Source organism: Chiloscyllium plagiosum, unplaced genomic scaffold (assembly GCF_037043375.1).
Source record: "Chiloscyllium plagiosum isolate Xiang-an unplaced genomic scaffold, Cpla_swu_hap1 HiC_scaffold_11, whole genome shotgun sequence".
NCBI classification, from domain to species: domain Eukaryota; kingdom Metazoa; phylum Chordata; class Chondrichthyes; order Orectolobiformes; family Hemiscylliidae; genus Chiloscyllium; species Chiloscyllium plagiosum.
Window position 1 is genome coordinate 19,951,361 of NW_028270149.1, and position 25,915 is coordinate 19,977,275.

The window sequence follows — 25,915 nt, forward strand, 5'->3', positions numbered from 1 at the left end:
AGTCTAAAACGCTAACTTCGCCAATACTAGTAAGCAACATGAAGCAAAGTAAGCAATACTAATAAGTAAAGTCACCCCTTTGCTGTGAACGAGCTTATCCAGGATGGGACTCCCCTGCACTCGACACACTCACTGTTTACCAATTTCGAACCTTTTACTTAATCTCTCACATGTTGGTTTCTCCAGTTTTATTTGAATTTCAAGCGACGAATAAAGTAGAAAATTAACGTGACCCCAAACAACGCTCCCTTTTTTGTCATAGGTCGAAGCTGCCTTAAGTTGCAAATTGAAGCGATTGAGAGAAGCTCTGTGTTCGAGCTATCACAAGCCTCAGTGCGGTATGTGTTAAAAGTTCCAACCTCTCTCCCCTCCCTTTCCTCTCTCCGCTCCTCCCTTCTGGCTATGACGCTGACGGGAGCGCTACAAACTGCAGGGTGTCCCGGGAGGTGATGCGATCCGTTTGTGGGTGTGATATCCTAGGGATGAGCTGCTGCAGCACAACATAGAGACAGAGGGTGGTTGGTAGGGGAAGGGGGCAACCTGGCGAGGGCTGCAAATACATCTGCTTGCTGCCCTTACAGCGCCCGGCGCCCAGAGGAAGAGACAGCCTTGAAACAGCAAGGATACATTTGGTAACATTGAGAAACAATTAAACCACAACCATTGTTTCCATTGGCCCCGCTAACAGCTGATCAGCGGTGACAAACTCAGCTGTAATCGCACACCCCAAGAAAAGACAGGACTGAGCGTTAAACCTAAGACAAGGCTGTTAAAGCCGAGGAGCTGTGGATTGGAAAGGAGAATACCGAGGAAAGGAGTGGGTGTAAGATTCCGAATCCAACATGGGCCACCCTCCGCTGGAGTTCAGTGATTGCTCCCTGGACAGTCCGGATTTCAGGGAGCGGCTCAAATCTTACGAGCAGGAGCTGGAGAGGACGAACAAATTCATCAAGGAAGTCATCAGGGATGGCACCTCGCTCATCAACGCCATCAAAAGTGAGTGTTTTACGACAGGCACATGCAAGGGAGGAAGGGAGGAAGGAGGGGGGGGGGGGGGAAAGCGATCGCAGCCGACTTCATTTCAAACGAGGGTGATAGTGGAGAAAAGGGTGGGACACGGCATCAAACCTTCTACAAACACCGTGTGGGTGGAGTGGGTCTTATGGCTTGCGATCATTTTCAGTCGGGAATTTGCACAAGAAAAGCCTTGCCCGAGATGGAGCTGGAGCCAGCCTGCTCTGTGTAGGAGATGGAACATCCGCTGGCAGGAGGGGGGGACCGAATGCTTTCTGCATTCTCCTGCTGTGACAGGTCCTGCGTGAGAGCGCGGGGCTGCTGGTCTGGCATAGAGCAGGGGCACACCACAACCCCTCGAATGGCTCCCTGTCTTTAGCCGAATAACCCTCTTCCTGTTGCTACAAAGCAAATCTATCTGTGCCACCACACAGTGGGCAGATGGGATGGAGCAGAGACCTTGAGATGTTGGAACTCAACAAATAACATCATGCAACTAATTAAGTTAGCCTGCAGTCTGGGACAATGTGATCAAATTCTCTCCTCCCCACCCCCCCAAAAAAAAACACTTGGTAAAATCCAAATTATTCTCTTTGACCATAATTTTTAAAATATATTTTGCAATCAACCTATCCATCCATGGTATTAAATACTGGAACATGTGGGAACCAGTGTCTTCTGGCTTAGAATGTCAGGACTCTACCAATGCACCAGAAGAGCCCTCCAATTTTCATTTTATGTAACAGTTACATAGTACCTTTTAAGGAGTGAATTGCAGTGCTTAGGTAACTAATGGCAAGGCCAAAGTAAATGGGGCTAAGTGGGTGCAACTGAGGTTATACTTGGAGAAATTCAGCTTTCTTCAGAGTTTAAGGCCAGTGGAAATTCAATGATTTTTCAACACCAGGAAGAGAATTAGAAAATTACTTTTGTAGAGTCATATTTCTGCATTCGTACAGCACAGAAACAGAAACTTCAGCCCAACTTGTCCACGGTTAGAGACAAAACAAAACCACAGATGCAGGAATCTAAAATAGACAGTCAGGAGGTTGGAAGTACACAGCAAGCCAAGCAGCATCAGGAGGTGGAGAAGTTGATGTTTTGGGTGTAACCCTCCTTCAAATAGCCTCACATCCCAGTCCCTTCCACTCCTCCCAGCCACCAACCAGATTCATTCCTCTCATTGACCAATCAGGTCTGTCTTTACCATCCTGCTGCCCCCACCCCCACCCCCACCCCCACCCATCACTCCCATTATCTGCAGCTCATTCCACACGTGCACTACCCTCTGTGGAAAAAGTTGCTCAGATCCAAGGTAAATCTTTCCACTCTCCCCTTCAATCTACGTCCTCTAATTTTGAATTCCCCCATTCTTGTGAAAAGACCTTGACTATTCACCTTATCCATGTACCTGTATATAAGTTCACCCCTCAGCCTCCTACACTCCAAGGAAAAACGTCCTAGCCTCTCCCTATAATGCCAACCCTCCAGTAACATCATTGTAAATCTTGTCTGCACCTGTTCCAGGTTAACAGCATCCTTTCTATAGCAGAGCAACCAGAATTGTATACAATACTTCAAATGTGGCCTTACCAATGTCCTGTACAGTCATAACATGACAGCCTAACTCCTGTACTCAGTGCTCTGACCGATGCAGGCAAGCATGCCAAGCACTACCTCCTTCACTCTGTCTACCTGTGACACTACTTTCAAAGAACTCTGTACCTGCACCCCTAGATCTCTCTGTTCAACACCACTGCACAGGGCCCTACTATTAATTGTGTAAGTCCTGCCTTCACTTGTCTTATCAAAATGCAACACCTCGCATTTATCTAAATTAAGTTCCACTTGCCATTCCTTAACCCATTGACCCAGCTGATAAAGATCCTGTTGTACTCTTAAATAACCACCTTTCACTGTCCACTATACCACCAATTTTGGTGTCATCCACAAACTTGCTAACCATACCTTTTATAGAAATGAATTGGTTGTGAATATAAATGAACAACTGTGGATCCCAGCACTGATCCTTATAGCGCACAACTGGTGGCAGGTCTCCAGTCTGAACAATAATCCTCTACCACCACAGTCTGTCTCCCACCTTCAAGCCAATTTTGTATCCAATTGGCTCACTGTCCTGGATCCCATGTAATCTAACCTTACTAACCCTGTCAAAGGACTTGCTGAAGTCCATGTAGACAATGTCTATTGCTCTGCATTCACCTATCTTCTTGGTTACCTCTTCAAAAAACTCAATCAAGTTTGTGAGACATGATTTTCCACTCATAAAACTATGCTGACTTTCCCTAATCAGTCCTTGCCTTTCCAAATGCATGTAAATCCTAACCCTCAGAATCCCCTCCAGCAAATTACCCACGATTGTCTGGCTTATCAGTCTGTAGGTCCCTGGCTTTTCTTGCAGCCTTTCTTAAATAATAGCACAACATTAGCCACCCTCCAGTCTTGTGGCAGCCCATCTGTGGCTGTCGATTACACAGATATCTCTGCTAGTAGCCCTGCAATTTCTTCCTTAGCTTTCCACGATGTCCTGGTAAATACTTGATCAGGCCCCAGGGATGTATCTACCTTTGTCTGAAACACGTCCACTTTTGTTACATGGACTTTTTTCAAGATGTCACTATTTTTCTGAGTTCTTAGTTTCCATGTCTTTCTTCAGAGTAAAAACTGACACAAAATATTTAAGGATCTCACCAATCCCCTGAGGTTCCACACGTAGGTGGCTTCATTGATCTTTAAAGGGCCTATTCTGTCCTTAGTTATAATTTTGCCCCTAAATACTCGTAGAATCTTTAGATTCTCCTTAGCCTATCTGCCAAAGCTATCTCATGTCCCTTTTTTGTCCTCCTGGATTTCTTCTCAAGTGTATATTCCTCAAGGAATTTGTTTGATCCCAGCTGTCTATATAGAGTCATAGAGATGTACAACATGAAATCAGACCCTTGCATCCAACTTATTCATGCCGACCAGATACCCTAACCTAATCTAGTCCCATTTGCCAGCACTTGGCCCATATCCCTCCAAGCCCTTCGTATTCAGATACCTTCCAGCTGCCTTTTAAATGCTGTAATTGTACCAGCCTCCACCATTTCCTCTGGCAGCTCATTCCGTACTCGTAACACCCTCTGCCTGAAAAGGTTGCTCCTGAAGTCCCTTTTGTATCTCTCTCTCCTTTCACCTTAAACCTACGCCCTCTAGTTCTGAACTCCATCCCCTGCCCACGCCCCCCCCCCCCCCCCCCCGCCTCCGCAGGGAAAATACCTTGTCTATTTATCCTATCCATGCCCCTCATGATTTTATAAACCTCTAAGGTCATCCCTCAGCTTCTGATGCTTCAGGGAAAATAGCCCCAGCATTTTCAGCCTCTCCCTATAGCTCAGATCCTCCAACCCTGGCAACATCCTTGTAAATCTTTTCTGAACCCTTTCAAGTTTCACAACATCTTTCCGATAGGAAGGAGACCAGAATTGCACGCAATATTCCAATGGTGGCCTAACCAATGTCCTGTACAGCCGCAACATGCCTCCCAACTCCTGTACTCAATACTCTGACCAATAAAGGAAAGCAAACCAAACATCACCTTCACTATTCTATCCACCTGTGACTCCACTTTCAAGGAGCTATGAACCTGCACTCCATGGTCTTTGTTCAGCAACACTCTCTAGGACCTTACCATTAAGTGTATACATCCTGCTCTGATTTGCTTTTCCAGAATGCAGCACCTCGCATTTATCTGAATTAAACTTCATCTGCCACTTCTCAGCCCATTGGCCCACCTGATCAAGATCCTGTTGTAATCTGAGGTAATCTTCTTCGCTGTCCACTACACCTCTAATTTTGGTGGGACTGCAAACTTACTAACTATACCTCCTATGTTCACATCCAAATTGACGATATAAATGACAAAAAGTAGTGGACCCCTCACCGATCCTTGTGGCACTCCGTTGGTCAGAGGCCTCCAATCTGAAAAGCAACCCACCACCACCACCCTCTGTCTTCGACCTTCGAACCAGTTCAGTATCCAGAACATGGCTAGTTCTTCATGTATTCCATGAGATCTAACCTTGCTAATCAGTCTCCCATGGGGAGCCTTGTCAAACGCTTTACTGAAGTCCATATCGATCACGTCTACTGCTCTGCCCTCAGCAATTCTCTTTTTTTATTTCTTCAAAAAAACTCAATCAAGTTTAGAGTCAGAGAGATGCACAGCATGGAAACAGACCCTTCAGTCCAACCCATCCATGCCGGCCAGATATCCCAACCCAATCTAGTCCCACCTGCCAGCACCTGTCCCATGTCCCTCCAAACCCTACCTATTTATATACCCATCCAAATGCCTCTTAACTGTTGCAATTGTACCAGCCTCCACCACATCCTCTGGCAGCTCATTCCATACATGTACCACCCTCTGCGTGAAAAAGTTGCCCCTTAGGTCTCATTTATATCTTTACCCCCTCTCACCCTAAACCTATGCCCTCTAGTTCTGGACTCCCTGACCCCAGGGAAAAGACTTTGTCTATTAATCCTATCCATGCCCCTCATAATTTTGTAAACCTCCTATGAGGTCACGCCGCAGCCTCTGACACGCCAGGGAAAACAGCCCCAGCCTGTTCAGTCTCTCCCTGTAGCTCAGATCCTCCAACCCTGGCAACATCCTTGTAAATCGTTTCTGAACCCTTTCAAGTTTCACAACATCTTTCCGATAGGAAGGAGACCAGAATTGCACGCAATATTCCAATGGTGGCCTAACCAATGTCCTGTACAGCCGCAACATGACCTCTCAACTCCTGTACTCAATACTCTGACCAATAAAGGAAAGCATACCAAACACCTTCTTTACTATCCTATCTACCTGAGACTCCACTTTCAAGGAGTTATGAACCTGCACTCCAAGGTCTTTTTGTTCAGCAATACTCCCAAGGATCTTACCATTAAGTGTATACATCCTGCTCTGATTTGCTTTCCCAAAATGCAGCACCTCACATTTATCTGAATTATACTTCATCTGCCACTTCTTAGCCCATTGGCCCATCTGGTCCAGATCCTGTAGTAATCTGAGGTAACCCTCTTTGCTGTCCACTACACCTCCAATTTTAGTGTCATCTGCAAACTTACTAACTGTACCTCTTATGCTCGCATCCAAATAATTTATGTAAATGACAAAAAATAGAGGACCCAGGACTGATCCTTGTGGCACTCCACTGGTCACAGGCCTCCAGTCTGAAAAACAACCCTCCACCACCACCCTCTCTCTTCTATCTTTGAGCCAGTTCTGTATCCAAATGGCTACTTCTCCCTGTATTCCATGAGACCTAAGCTTGCTAATCAGTCTCCCATGGGGAACCTTGTCGAATGTCTTACTGAAATCCATATAGATCACATCTACTGCTCTGCCCTCCTCAATCTTCTTTGTTACTTCTTCAAAAAACTCAATCAAGTTTGTGAGACATGATTTCCTACGCACAAAGCCATGTTGACTATCCCTGATCAGTTCTTGCCTTTCCAAATACATGTACATTCTGTCCCTCAGGATTCCCTCCAACAACTTGCCCACCACCGAGGTCAGGCTCACTGGTCTATAGTTCCCTGGCTTGCCTTTACCGCCCTTCTTAAACAGTGGCACCACGTTTGCCAACCTCCAGTCTTCCGGCACCTCACCTGTGACTATCAATGATACAAATATCTCAGCAAGAGGCCCAGCAATCACTTCTCTAGCTTCCCATGGAGTTCTCGGGTACACCTGATCAGGTCCTGGAGATTTATCCACTTTTAACCGTTTCAAGACATCCAGCACTTCCTCCTCTGTAATCTGTACATTTTGTAGATGTCATCTATTTCCCTACAGTCTATATCTTTCATATCCTTTTCCACAGTAAATACTGATGCAAAATATTCATTTAGTATCTGCCCCATTTTCTGTGGCTCCACACAAAGGCTGCCTTGCTGATGTTTGAGGGGCCCTATTCTCTCCCTAGTTACCCTTTTGTCCTTAATATATTTGTAAAATCCCTTTGGATTCTCCTTAATTCTATTTGCCAAAGTTATCTCATGTCCTCGTTTTGCCCTCCTGATTTCCCTCTTAAGTATACTCCTACTTTCTTTATACTCTTCTAAGGATTCACTTGATCTATCCTATCTATACCTGACATAGTTTGTGAGACATGATTTCCCATGCACAAAGCCATTCTGACTGCCCCTGATCAGTCCTTGCGTTTCCAAATATGTGTAAATCCTGTTCCTCAGGATTCCCTTTAACAACTTGCCCACCACTGATGTCAGGCTCACTGGTCTATAGTTCCCTGGCTTTTGTTCACCACCTTTCTTAAATAGTGGTACCATGTTAGCCTACCTCCACTCTTTCGGTACCTCACCTGTAACTATCGATGATACAAATATCTGATGCATTTTGTTCTTTTTCTTGACCAGAGCCTCAATATCTATAGTAATCCAGTGTTCCCCACTCCTGCCACCTTGCCCTTCACACTAACAGGAAAATGCTTTCCCTGAACTCTCATTATCTCACTTTCGAAAGCCTCTCACTTGCCAGGCATCCCTTTACCTGTGAACAGCCTCCTCAATCAACCTAATACCATCAAAATTGGCCTTGCTGCAATTTAAACTTTAACTTGTGCACCAGGCCTATCCTTTTCCATAACGGTTTGAAAATGTTGTGTTGCTAATTGTCAAATTGTGTTAATTTTAGGGGATCAGCCATTCAGTTCTGTTGTGAAATTCCTGTTGGAAATCCTAGTCCCTTTCCAATTTATTTATTTTTGAAATTTTGAAAAAAACAATGATTCATTAGCTGAGGGCCTGTGGTACATGATAGTCAGCAGGAGATTTCCTTGCCCTGGTGCCATGAGAATTCAGAGGATGCAATGTTGAGGATTTCCTCCTGCAACTGATTTTCTTTTTAAATTTCAAAAATGTACTTTATTCATAAAAAAACTTTATATACATGGTCAGTAAGCACTTTGATTCCGTGCGGTCTTTACATCTAGAGAATAAACAAGCCCAAAGTATTTCTTCCTTATACAAGACTATGTACATACATTTGAGGCATCGGAAGGGCACTCCTCTTGCCACAGATGCCAACTTTGCTGGGTTTGTCCTTTTTTTTTATTTCAAAAATATACTTTATTCATAAATACTTTGATCTATACAACTGGACATGCCATACATATGTAAACATTCCATTTCCTTGCATATCGAAACAGAGTAATCATTCCTATTTACAGGTCTGTACGATTACGTTTTTAGCTGAGGCGTCAGCAGAGCCCAAATGACTGCGCAGGCCCCCTGTTCTTCTTTAGGCAGGCAGACGTTACACGGTGGTCTTTCCCCATTGCGCCTTGGCGGCAGTTGCCCCAAGCTTCAGCGCGTCCCTCAACACGTAGTCCTGGACCTTGGAATGTGCCAATCTGTGACACTCAGTAGGGGTCAACTCCTTCAGCTGGAAGATCAACAGGTTTCGGACCGCCCAGAGAGCGTCCTTCACCGAGTTAATGATCCTCCAGGCACAGTTGATGTTCGTCTCAGTGTGCATCCCGGGGAACAGGCCGTAGAGCATGGAGTCCCGCGTCACGGCGCTGCTCAGGATGAACCTCGACAAACACCACTGCATTCCCCTCCAGACTTCCTCTGCATAGGCACATTCCAGAAGGAGGTGTGTGACAGTCTCGTCCCCCCCGCAGCCGCTTCGAGGGCAGCGTGCGGTGCGGCTGAGAATCCGGGCATGCATAAAGGATCTCACAGGCAGAGCCCTTCTCACCACCAGCCAAGCCATGTCTTGGTGCTTGTTGGAAAGTTCTGGCGATGAGGTATTCTGCCAAATGGCTTTGACAGTCTGCTCAGGGAACCGCTCAATAGGATCCGCCCTCTCCTTTTCCCGAAGGGTCTCAAGGACACTACGTGCTGACCACTTCCTGATGGACTTGTGGTCAAAGGTGTTTTTCTTCATAAACTTCTCCACGAAGGACAGGTGATACGGAACGGTCCAACTACTCGGAGCGTTCCGCGGCAGCGAGGCCAGGCCCATCCTTCGCAACATCGGGGACAGGTAGAACCTCCGTACGTAGTGACACTTGGTGTTTGCGTACCTGGGATCCACGCACAGCTTGATGCAGCCACACACAAAGGTGTCCATTAGGGTGAGGGTGACATTGGGCGTATTTTTTCCCCCGTTGCCCAGATCTTTGTACAGCGAGTCCCTTTGGACCCGGTCCATCTTTGACCTCCATGTAAACTGGAAGATGGCCCGGGTGCCTGCAGCAGCACAGCGTCTGGGAATACGCCAGACCTGTGTCATGTATAATAGCAATGACAGTGCCTCACACCTGATGACCAGGTTTTTTCCCGCGATGGAGAGCGACCATAGCTCCCATCTGCCCAGTTTCTGCCTCACGTTGCTGATACCCTCCTCCCAAGACTTGGCGCACGCCCCAGCCTCCCCGAACCAAATACCCAGCGCCTTCAGGTGGTTGGTCCTGATGGTGAAGGGGATCGAGGATTGGTCGGCCCAGTTCCCGAAGAGCACGGCCTCGCTCTTGCCTCGGTTTACCTTGGCCCCCGAGGCCCGTTCGAACTGGTCACAAATGCACAAGAGTCTGTGCATGGACAGCGGATCCGAGCAGAAAACGGCGATGTCATCCATGTACAGGGAGGCCTTAACCTGCAGGCCCCCGCTGCCAGGAATAGTCACCCCTCTCAGGCTCGCATTCTTCCTGATGGACTCGGCAAATGGCTCTATGCAGCACACAAACAAGGCAGGAGAGAGGGGGCAGCCCTGCCTGACTCCAGATCTGACTGGGAAGCTATCTGATTCCCACCCATTGATTGAGACTGCACTGACAATGTTGGTGTAGAGCAGTCTGATCCAATTGCAGATTCCCTCCCCAAAGCCCATTTTGGAGAGAACATCTCTCATATACCTGTGTGATATCCTGTCAAAGGCTTTCTCCTGGTCCAGGCTGATCAGGCAGGTGTCCAACCCTCTGTCCTGCACGTAGGCGATCGTATCCCTGAGGAGTGCGAGACTCTCAGCGATCTTCCTGCCCGGCACAGCACAGGTTTGGTCAGGGTGAATCACCGACCCCAGAGCAGACCTGACCCGGTTGGCGATTACCTTTGACAGAATTTTGTAATCTGCATTCAACAGTGAGATTGGTCTCCAATTTTTGAGTTCCTCCCTCTCCCCCTTCCGCTTGTAGACGAGGGTGATGCTGCCTTTCTTCATGGATTCACTCATGGTACCTGCCCGAAGCATACTGACATACACCTCCAGCAGGTCCTGGCCAATCGAGTCCCACAGAGCGGAATAGAGCTCGACCGGTAAGCCGTCGCTTCCGGGAGTTTTATTCTTTTCGAAGAACTCGAGGGCCTCGGTCAGCTCGTCCAGAGATAGTGGCTGGTCCAGCCTCTCCCGTGTTCTGTCGTCTAAGACCTCCGTGATAGAGGACAGGAACGACTGGGAGGCCGCGCTGTCGGTCGGCTTCGCGTCATACAGACTGGCGTAGAAGGATTTACTGATCCTCATGACGTCAGCCTGAGATGACGTTAGCGAGCCATCTTCTTCCTTCAGGCTGCTGAGCACAGAGCTCTCTTTGTGCACCTTCTGGAAGAAGAAACATGAGCACGTCTCGTCCTGCTCCACCGAGCGGACCCTGGACCGGAAGATTATCTTGGAGGCCTCCGAAGCAAAGAGCGAGGCTTGCTGGCCCTTCACCTCCTTGAGGTCCTCCGTGACATCCACCCCCATCGTCTGCAGCAGGAGCAGGTTCTGCATACTTTCCTGGAGCTGGGACAGTTTTCCCTGCCTTCTCTCGCCTCCTGAACACCTTTGAGGATGAAGAACCTCTTGATGTTCCCTTTTACTGTTTCCCACCAGTCCGCTGGGGACTCAAAGAGGGGCTTCACGGTTCTCCAACCTGCGTAGTCCCTCTTGAGCTCCTCAATGTTTCCCGGGGTCAACAGCTTTGTGTTCAGCTTCCACGTTCCCTTACCAGCCCGCTGCTCGTCCTCTAGGTGACAGTCGGCCAGCAGGAGGCAGTGGTCGGAGAAGAACACCGGCTTGACGTCGGTGGATCTGACCAAGAGCGTTCGGGACACAAACAGGTAATCTATCCTTGAGCGGATAGACCCGTCTGCCCGTGACCAGATGTATCTACGCTGCGCTCCATCTGCAGGGGCGCTGAAGACATCGTGCAGCTTGGCATCTTTTACCGTGTCCATCAGGGCTCTGGACGTGGTGTCCAGTTTACTGTCCCCCCCGCCGGATCGTCCATCTGCATCAATGATACAGTTGATGTCTCTGGCCAGAATGACTGGCCTGGACGTAGCCAGCAACAGTGGAAGCTGCTGCAGGACGGCCAACCGATCACTCTTACCCACTGGGGCGTACACATTAATCAGTCTCAGGGGAGCATTCCTGTACATGATGTCGGCGACGAGGAGGCGCCCGCCCACCACCTCCTTAACCTCTGAGATGGTGAAGTTGCCTCCTCTCAACAGGATACCCAGGCCAGAGGCGCGGCTATCGTTGCCCCCTGACCAAACCGACGGCCCATGGGCCCATAAGCTCGACCATCTCCTGTAGCTGCTGAGGTGCGGTATCCCACACTCCTGCAGGAACAGGACGTCGGCTTTAACGTTGGCCAGGAAGGCCATCGTAGAAACACATCGCGTAGCCGATTTGATGCTACGCACATTGATGCTGGCAACTCTTATCCCCATTTTAACAGTTTACAAGGTTAACAGTGTCCATTTGCTGCTGGTCTTGCCCCTCTGGGGTAGCTGTGTGCATTCCCGTGGTGACGGCAAACTGCTGGACCCTCCCAGGACTGAGGTAGCTGTCCGGCTCCACGCTGGAGCCATTTCCCCGCTCTGGTGTCTTTGGGTCGGGCCCAGGGTCCGCATAGTTCAGTTCTCCATCTGACAGCAGGGCTGTCACAGGACCGCTGCTCCCAGTTACCTGGAGCTGTGGGCCGGTGGGTACCTCGTGGTTCTCACCGGGTGGGGGGAGGCCTTTACCCGTCCCCTCAGAGGGATCGTCTTTCCCTGCTTGGGCGGTGCTGCCCTCCTTTTTCCCCACGGCGCTCTGTCTCTTCCTCTGGTGACGACCCTCCTTGCGCCCGTCCTCACCGCCGGAAGAGCTGCCTGTATCCTCGCCGTGTAGGTGTCGCTTCCCCCCTCGTTGGGTGGCTTTGGGAGGTTTCCTCTTCCTGCTTTTCACAGACGGTCACCTTTGCTGGGTCTGTCCTGCCAATGGAATAGGACGTTACCAGGAATTGTCTGTCTGTCTGTCTGTCTGTCTGTCACCATTCTGTGAGTATGACTGTCAGGCTGTTGCTTGACAGTTCTCTCCAATTTTAACATTAAGCCAATCACAGAGGACTTTTTGTCAGGGCAACTGGGCTGAGTTGCTGTTGCTGTTTCTACTGTCTACTTTGACACTGGCTTGTCCATTTAGACTTGATACAACGTAGCTTGCTAATTGGCTAGAAGAATTGCTTGAGGGCAAGAATCACAAATAAAGGGCGTAAGTTAATGTTAAGTTGTTCTATAGAAGCTTACTTCCCAATGGTCAGGTATTTCAAATACTTAGGGAAAAGTTAGTTGTTATATTGATACATTCTCAAAATGGACTTACTTGGTTTGGTGATGTGAGCATCGCTGCCTTTAGAACTCAGCCTTCCTCTAAAACCCATTTCTTTAACCATTTTTTTCTTAAGTTTTGTTCGTCAAAACTACTGTGAGGTGCTTAGGCTAATTTGATTATATTAAAGGTGCTATGTAATTTAACCATCTCTTCAACCACAACTTTAAGTGACTTCCTGTCATCTAAGATGCAGTTCTTTTTGAAGTTGAGGAACTGGTACCTGCCCAAACTGACTCAGCCTTGGTCTCTGAGTTCGGTGGGCAACCTTTACAAAGAACCTATTTTTGTCTCCTCTTCTCTACCACTTCCCTCTTCTGCCCATCATCACCACTTAAGCCTTCGCAAGCATTGTATCAGTGACTGCAAGCTACATTTGGTCTAGAGCAGTTCCTGCTTAATTTCAAAAGCACCTTTTTTTTTTCATAGAACTTGCCATTCCTTCTCTGAAGGAATTAGTATTATCAGAAACACCTCATTTTGGGAAATTTTCAGAAAGAGGTCATGGGAAAATTAACATGCAGTTTATTTCAAAATTATGATAGTTTAGAAATATTTAACTGTAAGCCAGGAGACATCTTTGCTGTTCTTTGCACCATTATCTGTATAACATCTTTTGCAAATACCCGAGTAGAAAATGTGTTGCTGGAAAGGCGCAGCAGGTCAGGCAGCATCCAAGGAGCAGGAGAATCGATGTTTCGGGCATGAGCCCTTCTTCAGGTCCTCAGGCAACTGTCTCATAAGACTTTCTCCATTCTCCACATATGTGTTTCCTCCAGGAGCTCCGATTTCCTCCCACATTCCAAAAGATGTGCAGGTTAGGTGGATTGACCATGCTGAATTGCACTTGGTATCTAGATATGTGCATGTTGTTTGGATTAGTCATGGAGAATGTGCTGTTTGGAGGTTCACTGTGGACCTGATGAGCTGAATAGCCTGCTTCCACACTAGTGTTTTTATGAATTGTATTTGAGGAAGGATATGGGAATATTCCTGGGGGAAAAATCCAACAACTAAAGCTGTCAAATATAGATAATCCATCACTTTAATTTTTACAGAATCTTGTCCTTAAGTTGGGAACTGCATTTTGAGAGTTATCGAAAATATCTGTTTCTGTCCTCTGTCTTTTTATTGGTGCTTTTAGAATAAAACTTCCTCTCTCCCCAAAAATGGATCTATTCCTTAACATTGGAATAGCACTTGAAGTGTGTAATTTTGAAATTTTGTTTGTTTGTTCTGACCAAGCCCTACAAAGGGATGACTCTTTGCTGTAATCTTTCCATCCTCATCCTGTTGCTCTAGAGAACTGTTGTACTCGTATGGAGGTGAAATTAATACGGCTGAGTTGGTTTCCCACAATGCTTTCTAATGATGTCCAAAGACAACAGACCTTTTGAGGTGCTTTGCTTGTTATGGAAGTTACTAGGATATTTTAACTCTGAAGTCTGCCTAGGCCTTTCTGCACAGAAACATAATTCTCTCTTGTTTCAATTTCTGTCCATTTGATTCTCATCCAGTAATTTTCTGTGATGTGCAGTTCACCATTAACTTCCAGGAGAACATTTGCCAGCATACTTATTTAGAGAATGCTTTACTGTTTGGCTGATAAAGACTTTGAAGAGGAACATGTGTATATATAACTCTTGCACAAAGCACTTGCTGACTGTCCATATTGGGCCAATTCTTGGGTTCAGCTTTTAGTGCACATAAATTCTTGTGCAAACATCATCTCTTCAATGATGCTGTTGAGAAGTTAAAAACATTAATAATTACGTTTCTAAAACTATTTTCTAATATGGTCTTGGTTTCATCTAGGACTCTTCATAATAGATTGCCTTTAGACCAGGTTAGATGGATCTTTAAGGGCTGTTGCACAGAGTGTGCCTGTGGTTTAAGCATGTAGAGGAAAAGTAGCATTTAGTGTTTCTGTTTTGATTTATTGCACGTCATTTGGGTTATTGAACACAAGCTTGTTGCATTTGCCCAAATATTGGTAAAGCATAATAACTTTTAGTGTAAAGAGGTTGAATTAAAAGTAAGCCCACTTCCCAATGCAGTAATATTAGTCGTGCAGAATCCAGGGGACAAAATTGAAATGCTTTTTTTTGCATAAAATGAAATAAACATTACAAACATTCAGGCATGATGAATGGTCCAAAAATAGCCCTGAAGCCTGGGTCATATACTACCATTCCAAGACAATGCAACCTCTCTCAGCATGCGGGGTATGCAAATACCAAACACAATCGATCTCCTTTTTGGAGTACTTAATTTCTAATTATTTCGAAATGAATAATGTCTGTTAACTACATTTCCTGGGGAAAAGAGAGAAACTTTGTTTTCAGATTGCAAATGATGTACCTAAGCAAAGTGGCCTCTGTCAATAGACAATTGCTGTATTATTAGCTATCTGTTTCAGCACAGTCAAGCTAGTGGAAAATCTATTTAATCAGTTAAACATAGTTAATATGATCCACGCGCTAGCATGATGCATTCATATAAATACAAAAATACAACACTGAGTACCCCATATTAAATGCATCATCATGTAGCACTAGAGAGATGAGGCAGATCTCAGATGTGTAACTGGTAAGTTTGTTGCTGATGCATTTTCGACAATGGGTTTGGAAAGGGAACAAATAACTCTGTACTTCAACTCATGATCCCTAACTTTCTGTTCCTTCTCACAAAATCAGGGAAGAAACATCACATAAAGGCAGAATGTAACTTGTCAAAACGTAACATTCCTGCATCACATGCATGAATGATGACATAACTAAAATGCCACCTAAAACTTCAGTTCTTCTCTTTCCCACTCTTAAAGGTTTTGCTAGCTAGTTTTCAAAAGAGAATATCTTTTTTTATAGAATTTGACAAGCTGATGACCTGTGCACATGCCCTTAACCTCCTACAGAAGCTGTCTAAAAAGATGTTCTGTCCCAGCAATTAGAGGCATAATAAACCTATGAGAGATGGGAGTGAGCTGCTTTAAGACCAGACTTCCACATTCTCAGAATTTGTTTCTGAAACCTATGGCAACCATTATATTAGACTGTCTCGACAGTCGTGTGGCCTGCGAACTGAAGTACAATTGATCTAGTGTGCAGGAAAAAGTTTAGCTCTACAAAACATTGAGCTATCTTGAGGGCTTGTAATGAGGAACATTGCTGTAATTTTTTGGTCAGTTCAGTTGAGGAACTGAGAGGCTGTATTGACTCATTTGGGGAAAACAAAATCTGCTCACTTAGAAAACCTGTTTTATGCATTAAGTAATGTGCTTCATTTAAATGTGGTCCCAAGGCATGTGTTTGAGTTTCAGTATGCAAATTGCATGCAGAGTTCAATGATGTGGACATTTGTAGAAGTTACAGTGCAGCAGATAATCATTTGCCAGTCCATATTTTAAACAATTAATTCAGGGCATGTAGGTGTCATTGGCTAGGCCAGCATTTATTACCCATTCGTAAATACCCTGATAAGGAGATGATGGGGTGCTTTCTGGGACTGCTGCAGTCCATATGGTGTCTGTTCACTTACGATGCCATTAGTGGGGGGGAGTTCCAAGATTTTGACCTGGCGTTAATGAAGGAACAGCAATATAGTTCCAAGTCAGGATGGTGAGTGGCTTTGAGGGGAACTTGAAGGTGGTGGCATTCTCATGTATCTGCTGCTGATTTCCTGTTTAAATGGTTGTGGGTTGGAAGGTGCTGTCTGAGGAGACTCAGTGAATTTCTGCACTGTATCTTGGAGATGGTGTATACTGCTCATACTGAGCATCTTGTTGGAAGTAGGAGTGGACATTTTTGAATGTGGTGCCAGTTGAGCAGGCTGTTTCTTTTTCCTGGATGGTATCAGGTGCTTGAGTATTGTTGGGAGTGCACCTGTTCAATAAAATGGGGACTATTCCATCGTACTCTTGACGTATGCCTTGGAGAGTCAGGATGTGGAGTATGCAACTTTCAGACTGAATAGTTCTGATCTCATTTGACAACCTTATTTCTGGATTTTGTTTATCTTTTTCCTTCTCACACCGATCCAATCTTGAGTAGTCGTTGTTCAGTTCAGCCTCAACCACTGACGCTGAAAGTAAATTCCTGACCTTCAAGTAGTGGTGTTACCTCGGTTTAGATGTTTTGAACTGCTGCTCCAATTATCTTATATCACGTTCTTTCACACTTTTAAACTGTTCTCTTGTTGTTCTATCATTTCATTGTTCTAATTAAAATCCCAACTATTTTGTTTATAGTTGTGTGTTCTCACACGTAGCAGAATTCTAGTGAATCTGTATTGCATCATCATTAATCTTAACCTCCTCATCTAATGTGAAGCCCAATATTGTCTGCAAAGCTCAATGACTGATGATGATCATCATAGCCTCCGCTTCTGCATCCTAGACATGTTATGGATTGAAAAAGCAAATGTTCCATTCACTTTTTCCAAATGGCCATCAGCCATTTAAGACCAGTGCGGTCCTAAATATCCTTTGAAACTAGACTCCCAAACTTCTCCTCTTCCATAGCACCAGATGAGCATAAACAGTAGTTAATTTGATAAATTGTATGAAAGTAAGGTTTCATCAATTGCTTTATCTTGTGCTTTAACCAAACCTGTTATCTGCACATTGACATACTGTTCAGGATATCTTTAGACTGTGAGTGTCTGCACATTGTCCCTGGCACTTGTTGCTCCTTATCACTAAGGTAAGGCACTTCAAGTCATTATGGTATAAATTCCCATATGATTTTCACTGAACCACATTTGTCAAGTTTTTCTCTACTTGGTCTACATGATTTCAGTTGTTTACCTTGACTTACTTACATGTGTTGTGTTTGTAATCATAATTTCACTGTTATCAACAGCTCTTCTCCATTCCCATGAACCCCCTTCAAAGCCTGAATCTCTCTGGTCAAGATGATTTGCAATTCTGAACACCCAGATAGCTTACTTGAGCTCAACACTTGTGCCAACCAATCTATACACTTTTTCTGATAGTTTGGTATAGGTATGCTGTTTCATGTTAAGTAACAATCATACTTGATCTCATTAGTTGGCGTGAGTAAGAGCAATGCTTTCCTGAATGCCCCTTCAGGAGTCTGACTATATTAAATGTTTGATACATTTATTTGACTATGGCATCTGACTTGCTGCCCCTGAATCAGATTTTCTGCTCTGGCTTTATGTTGGACAGAGTTTTCACTCTGGTTCCGGAGTTGTTGCACTCTGCTGCTTTTTGCGATTACTTTTTCTAGTTATTTTATCTATGGCTTGAGAGACTATGGTTGCACTCCAGCTGTTTTAACACCAACCAGATCTGTTTTTCACCACCTTCCCACAAACTATTCCAGTTCAACTTCTATCCCAATTCTGCACAATTACTCAAAGGTATCACTCTAACTGAGAGAAGCTGGATTCCAGCCTAGATTCTTATGTATCAGTGACTTCTCAGCCTTGACTGCTCATTGTGCATTTTTGTTGTTTGATTTTTGAGGAGGGGCAGTGAACCTGTCACCTAGCAGTCTGCCTCCAAGTGATCTTCATGAAATCCTTGATCATAAATTGCAGTCTATCATCTACTGATTCTTCTACAACATAGCAAAGATCCTTGTCATTGTTCTGATCACCTGAGTCTGCTGTGGTTGAATGAAGTCTTCCTACTTCAGTTCCACTTGTGTTATGTCCTAGTTGATCACTATTCATCTTTCCTCTATTATGATCCCTGCTGGTGTTATCACTTGACTGGTCAGATCCCAGATTGAAATGCGGCATGATGGATTTTCATTTTTCGTTTTATGAAACACAAACGTGTGATGCTGCAATTTTTAGTTTTAACAACAAAACAGAAGTTTATGTAAAGAAACTTGTATAAACAAACTATATACGTATGTGTCAGAGGTTGAAAGGTTTCAAGACATGGTAAAAATAGAATCTCCCAGTCCCAACTGCCCCCAGTTATAGTTGAGAATTTTGACCGAGTTGTGGCTTTTCTTGTTCATGAGAAGCTGAGCCCCTTTCTTGATGCATCCTAAAACTGAGCTTAGACTTTCTCCACTTCACACAATCGCATTAGAGTTTTAACCAAACACTTCTGGTCTAGGACTTTTAAAGAAAATTGCTTGACTTACTGTAACCCCTTTCATTACAGACTTAAATTATTTCCCTTCCTCAGGAACAGCTATTTGACGCATCCAACTTCAGCCAAGACTTCTGCTTTAAAAAAAAACACAAACTGAAACTAAAAAGCTTTCTTCAAAGCTGAGTGTTTTCCCAAAGCCCAAAATAAATTACAGAATCTTCTTTCTGAAAGCCTGATACACAACACTGTTTACGTTGTTTTCTTGTCTATCTTGGGAGAGTTTACAAATCTCTATTGCTCTCCATAAGTCTCTCTCCAGTGCTGTGCTTTTTCAACAAATCACCATGGTGACAAAAATACTTTCAAGTTAATCACTAAACCTTTTTCATACGTGATGTAAAAAATCTATGCCATTCATGCAAAATTTAAAAACTTCCAAAATATCATCATAAAATATATAAATCACTTAACTTCCATTACAGCGTGGATTCCATGGAATATATTGCTAGCCTTTCTGATGGTCTTTCTGGACATCTGTATGTGTTTGGCTATGTATAACTAATCCTGGCACAACTTTTTTGTCCTTAAAACATTCCTGGACACCACACTGGCTATTGTTCTGAACTTGGTGATATTTGCATTGCCCCCCTGGCGTTTCCATTGGATTTCTTCAGGCAAGGATTTTATATAACCATTCCATAGTCATACACAAATGAATCATCCTATATTGTTGAGTGTTGTTTTGGCTTCTACAGTGATGGAGTCACTTAGTCTCTAGATTTTGACGACCCTTACAGACTGTTGTGTAATCTTTTATGCATTCCTTATCAAATTTTTCAGCAGCAGGAATTCATCTGAGCTTATCCTCCATTGCCAGTTAGGTGGTGTTATTGCCATAGAGTAAGAGTCTCCTTTAACAAAAATAAGATCTTTCTCTTCTTGATCTACTACTGTCCATGACAGTGTGTCACCATTATTTGCACCTTACCTGGTACATTGGCTGTGCTCTTGTCATGTCTTATCATTTTAAAAATTTATTTTAATGCCAGCAGTATTACCGAAAAAGGAGATATGTCTTCACCTGAAATCTCCATCTTATGAGGGAGTTTGCGAACCTTTCTCACCCCCATGTAACATTCTTTCTACAGAAATTGCTGGAAAAACTCAGCAGGTCTGGCGACATCAGTGGAGAAAAAGCAGAGTTAACTTTTGGGTCTGGAGACTCAAACTTCAGGAGTTCTGAAGAAGGGTCACTGGACCCAAAACATTAACTCTGCTTTCTCTCCACTGATGCAGTCAGAGTTTTTCAAAGTCCGAAGTCACATGGCTCCAGGTTATAGACCAACAGTTTTATTTGGAATCACAAGCTTTCTGAAGGTGAAGTGACAAAGGGGCAATGGTAGAAAAGCTTATCATTCAGAATAAACCTGTTGGACTATAACCTGGTGTTGTGATTTCTGACTTTGTCCATCCCAGTCCAACACTGGCACCTCCATGTCAGTTTTTCAAACAATTTCTATTTTTGTTTCTGATTTCTGTTTTTTGTTTTAATGTTTACTTCTAGTCAGGTGCTTGCCTTTGTTCAGTTTTCATCAAAGCTCTCAAAGTCAAGTTGACCAGTTTTCATGGAAGCAGCTACTGGAGATCTTCTGCCTGAAACATCAATTCTCCTGCTCCTCGGATGCTGCCTGACCAGCTGTGCTTTTCCACAGATGGCCTCCTTCTTCAAGGACCGCAATTTCCCCCCCGACGTGGTCGACGGTGCCCTCCACCGCATCTCCTCCACTTCCCGCTCCTCCGCCCTTCAGCCCCGCCCCTCCAACCGCCACCAGGACAGAACCCCACTGGTCCTCACCTACCACCCCACCAATCTCCATGTACAGTGCATCATCCGCCGTCACTTCCGCCACCTCCAAACAGACCCCAGCACCAAGGATATATTTCCCTCCCCTCCCCTATCAGCTTTCCGTAGAGACCACTCCCTCCGCGACTCCCTTGTCAGATCCACACCCCCCACCGACCCAACCTCCACTCCCGGCACCTTCCCTTGCAACCGCAGGAGGTGCAACACTTGCGCCCACACCTCCCCCCTCACTTCTCTCCAAGGCCCCAAAGGAAACTTCCATATCCGCCACAGATTCACCTGCACCTCCACCCACATCATCTACTGCATCCGCTGCAGCCGGTGTGGCCTCCTCTATATTGGGGAGACAGGCCGCCTACTTGCGGAGCGATTCAGAGAGCACCTCTGGGCCACCCGGACGAACCAACCCAACCACCCTGTAGCACAGCATTTCAACTCCCCCTCCCACTCCACCGAGGATATGCAGGTCATTGGACTCATCCACCGCCAAACCACAACAACGCGACGGTCGGAGGAGGAGCGTCTTATCTTCCGACTGGGAACCCTCCAACCACAGGGGATGAACTTGGACTTCACCAGTTTCTTCATCCCCCCTCCCCCCACCTTGTCTCAGCCGAATCCCTCCAGCCCGGCACCGCCTTCCTGACCTGCAGTCTTCTTCTTGACCTCTCCGCCTCCATCCTACTCCGACCTATCACCCTCACCTTGACCTCTTTCCACCTATCACATTTCCAACGCCCCTCCTCCAAGTCCCTCCTCCCTACCTTTTATCTTCTCCTGCTGAACACTCTCTGCTCATTCCTGAAGAAGGGCCTGTGCCCGAAACGTCGAATCTCCTGTTCCCTGGATGCTGCCTGACCTGCTGTGCTGTTCCAGCAATAAAGTTTCAACTTTGATCTCCAGCATCTGCAGACCTCACTTTCTCCTGTGCTTTTCCAATGCCACACTCTTCAACTCTGACCAGTTTTCATGTCTTGTTAATTTGTACTCTAATAAGGACTGTGGGAAAGTGAGGTCATGCACTTTGGTCAGAAGAATAAAGGCTTGGATTATTTTCTAAATGAGAAAATTCAGAAGTCTGAATTGCAAAGAGACTTGGAAGTTCTAGTCCAAGATTCTCTCAAAGTAAACTTGCAGGTTGAGTCAGCAGTTAGGAAGGCAGATGCAGTGAGGGCATTTATTTTGAGACAACTTAAATATAAAAGCAGGGATTTCCTTCTGAGGCTGTAAAGGCTCTGGTCCGACCACATTTGGCGTGTTGTGTGCAGCTCTGGGCCCCACATGTTAGGAAGGATGTACTAGCCTGGAGAGCATGTTCAGAGGCGATTCACGAGAATGGTCCCAGGAATGAAAAGCTTAATAAATGAGGAATGTTTGAGGACTCTGGGTCTATACTCAATTAAGTTCAGAAGGATGAAGGGGAATCTATTGAAACGAACAGAATACTGAATGATCAGAACAGAGTGGATGCTGGGAGGAGGCTTCCATTGGTAGGAGAGACTAGGACCCAAGGGCACAGCCTTAGCGTAAAGGGAAGACCTTTTAGAATTGACATAAGGAGAAACTTCTTCAGCCAGAGAGTGCGGAATCTATGGAATTCATTGCCACAAAAAGCTGTGGAGACCAGTTCATTGAGTGTGCTTAAGACCTGAGATAGGTTCTTGAGTATCAAGGGTTATGACGAGAAATTGGGAGAATGGGGTTGAGAAAATTATCAGCCATGATTGAATGGCAGAGCAAACCTAATGGGTTGAATAGCCTAATTTCTGTTCCTATGTCTTATAGTCATATGCTTCTAATCCTGCAGATGGTGCATCTGCGACTACTATAGCAAGTATGACCGGATATCAATGAACATTGATATCAGTCGAAAGTAACTTTTTAATCTTTTCAAACATTAGTCTGTTCCTGACTCGAACATTGCTGACCTTTTCTTTCAAAAGGGCTCTTATGGGTTGTGTAAGAATGGTGCAGTTGGGATAAATATTACCACTTGATTCACCATGTTTAAGAAAAACTGAACAAAATTCATGCAGTTTGGTGTTGTAAATTCACTGGCTTTTGTCTTCCTTGGAATGAAGGTGATGTCTTTGTTCTCAGATAATTTGTTCAAGAAATGTAATACCTGTTCTAGAATTAGTGAATTTCTCAATTAGTATAAAGCCTGTAAAATCTAGTTAAAGACATTCTGTTAATGTCTTTGAATAGACATTGAGCCTCTGGTCATGATCCTATTTCTAACCATGTGCTGCGATGTCATCTAGATATTGCCCTTTTGGAAAATCTCTGCTGTAGAGGAGATCCCAAACAGTAGGCAACTGACTAAATGGTGTGATAAATGTGGTCAGCAATCTTGACTCTTGGTCCGGGGACTTCAGCCAAAATTGACTGTTTACATCCAATTTTGTGAAAAAAAAACTTGGCTGTTATCAATTTTTCGAAACGATGGTTGACAGAGATGGAGTAGGAAGTGTTTCCCTTCATGTCCACGCACAGTCTTTGTACTCTGTGTTTGACTTGGGCACAGTTACTAGGCTGAGCACCATTGTGTTGATTTTGGGTTACTGGTGATAAAGCCCTTTCTTTCAATGATACTGTCTAATTGAAATGCAATTTTTCCATTTAAAGGATGAGGAATTTCCCAGGTGGTACTCAACTGCTGCCAATGAGCATTGGTGGTCAAGGAAGTGAATGTTTGTGGGTGTGGTGTCGGTCAAGTATGCTGTTTTGTACTGATTTAGAGATACTGGTGTTGGACTGGGCTGGACAAAGTTAAAAATCACACAACACCAGGTTATAGTCCAACAGATTTATTTGGCAGCACTAGCCTTTGGAGCGCTGCTCCTTCATCAGGTGATGAAGCAGTGCTCTGAAAGTTAGTGCTTCCAAATAAACCTATTGGAATATAACCTAGTGTTGTTTGTTTTTTGTACTGAATTGTGTCCAGTTCCTTGAGTGTTGTTGGAACTGTGCACATCCAGACAAGTGGAGAGTATTCAATTGCACTCCTCCTGCCTTGTGCCTTTTAGACGTAGACAAATTGAGCAGTTAGGAAGTGAGTTGATTGCTGCAGGATTCCTAGCCCTTGACCTGCTGTTGTAGCCACTGTATTTATATGGCTAGTCCAGTTCAGTTGTGGTCAAAGTTAAATCCTATGATGTTGATTGTGGGGATTTTGTGACGGGTAACACCATTGAATTTGAAGGGCTAATGTTTAGCCTTTCCCTTGTTGGAGAGGGTCATTACCTACATTTGTGTGAAGCAACTGTTACTTGCCACTTGTCAGCTCAATTGTCCAGATCTTGTTGCATTTGAACATGAACTGCTTCAGTATCTGAAGTTACAAATGGTGCTGAATATTGTGCAATCATCGATGAACATCCCCATTTCTGACCTAGTGATGGAGGAAAGGTTGTTAATAAAGCAGCTGAAGATGGTTGGGCCTGGAAGATGACCTGAGGAACTCCTGCAGAGATGCCCTGGAGCTGAGATGGCTAAGCACCAACAACCAAAACCACCACCTTTTTGTGCCAGGTATATCTCTAACTAAGGCTTCTCGGACAGCACCTTCCAAACCCATGAGCACTTCCATTTAGGAAGACAAGGGCAGCAGATATATAGGAACACCACCACCTCAAGGTCCCTTCTAAGCCACTCGAAAACAAACAGCAAAATATTTCCGTCTTTGGGTCAAAATCCTGGAATTCTCTCCCTAGTGATGCAGTGGGTCAAACTATAGCATATGGACCGCAGCTCCATCACCACTACAAGAAACAACTAGGGACAGACATTAAATGATAGCCCAGCCGGTGATGCCCATGTATCATGAACTTTTAAAAAATGAGACCTTTCCCATTGACTGCAGTTTTGCTCAGGCCCCTTGAATACACACTTGGTCAAATGCAGCTTTGATGTCAAGTGCCTCATCTTTGGAATTTGGCTCCTTTGTTCTATCCCTAAATAACTTTTGGATTTGAAATAGACACGGAGTATGTTAATCAGTGCATCATACTGCATTTTTACTTTGCTTCTAGTTTTGTCTTAACAACATATCATCAACCATTGGACCTTCAGCCGATAGAAATATGTCTACTTGATGACATTGCTCCATCATCTTGTAAGCCTGGAGCTGTCTTTAGCACTAAATACTGCTCCCAGACCACCTGCTATCAGCCTCATTCTGGCCCTTCCTCACATTATCAAATGATTGATGTAACAGCAAGGCATCTGATGGAGTTGCCATCTCTGCATACTATTGATGCCTGACTGACCTGGGTGAGGACTTGGGTTGTTTTTGTTAGTGTTGAGGCTAGGTGCCAGCGTGGATTGAGTTGGAAGGACTGTTATTCTGAACTTTTTATTTCTTTATTTTGCTAATTCATTCCTATGATTTTGTAATTCTGTACCTAAGATGGCGTGAAGGCCTGTAATGCTGGACGTTTTGATTTATTTTATTTTCTCATTTTTCTGAAGAATTTATACTTGTATCTAGGTACCTTCATACCTAAGATGGCTCCATAACTGGTGCCTTGTAAACCTTTCACTGACTTTTCACGTGTATGGAATGAGCAGCCAGAGGAAGTGGTGGAGGCTGGTACAATTACAGCATTTAAAAGGCATCTGGATGGGTATATGAATAAGGGTTTATAGGGATATGGGCCCAGTGTTGGCAAATGAGACGAGATTGGTTTAGGATATCTGGTTGGTGTGGACAAGTTGGACTGAAGGGTCTTTTTCCGTGCTGTACATCTCTATGACTCTGACTCTACTCGTGTGAGTACATGAGACAATAAAACTAATTCAAGGGGTAAAGAATTCTGATCGTAGATCTTTCTTCTTCATTGTTGCTGGTTAGTGCCTCAGCTTTGAGGTCTTTAGGGGTTCTTTACTCACACCCTACATAGTCGTCTTTGGTCCTGTGATCAAAACCTTCTGAAGTATTTTCCATGTCTTCAGAGTCTTTTTTTATTTTCTGCTTTTAGTGTTTTCTTTCGCTGATGGCTTCTGAGGTCATAGCCTGGTTTCAAAACCTTCTCTTCTCAGCTGTGTCCCTTGGACTCTGTTTCAATTGCACCTCCAGAGCCAGGGTAGAATGTTCTTAGCTGCTGCTTTAAGTCTGTACAACCACCTACACTTGGGGATACCTGTCTGGAGTAACTTGAAGTGTGAGTGTCTGCACATGCTCTGTCCCTAAGGCTGTTCATTTCTTATCACCAAAGTAAGGCTCCTCAGCTGCTTTATGAGCTGTAATTCTCCACGTTTCAAAGGTTCACTCACCGAGCTAGTTTGTGTA

General features: G+C 44.8%; 1 protein-coding gene across 5 annotated transcripts in view; it reads left to right on the forward strand.

The window, feature by feature from the left end:
• The first annotated feature begins 449 nt into the window (after window positions 1-449).
• Window positions 450-25,915, forward strand: part of ophn1 (oligophrenin 1) — a 211,465-nt gene continuing 185,999 nt past the window's right edge. For 2 of the 5 annotated variants that reach the window (XM_043705052.2, XM_087991885.1), the window contains exon 1: window positions 450-996. In XM_043705052.2, the coding sequence (XP_043560987.2) occupies window positions 843-996 (154 nt within the window). In that variant the 5' untranslated portion in view covers window positions 450-842. The remainder of the gene's footprint in view (window positions 997-25,915) is intronic. The other 3 variants (XM_043705051.2, XM_087991884.1, XM_043705050.2) reach the window with 2 other exon arrangements.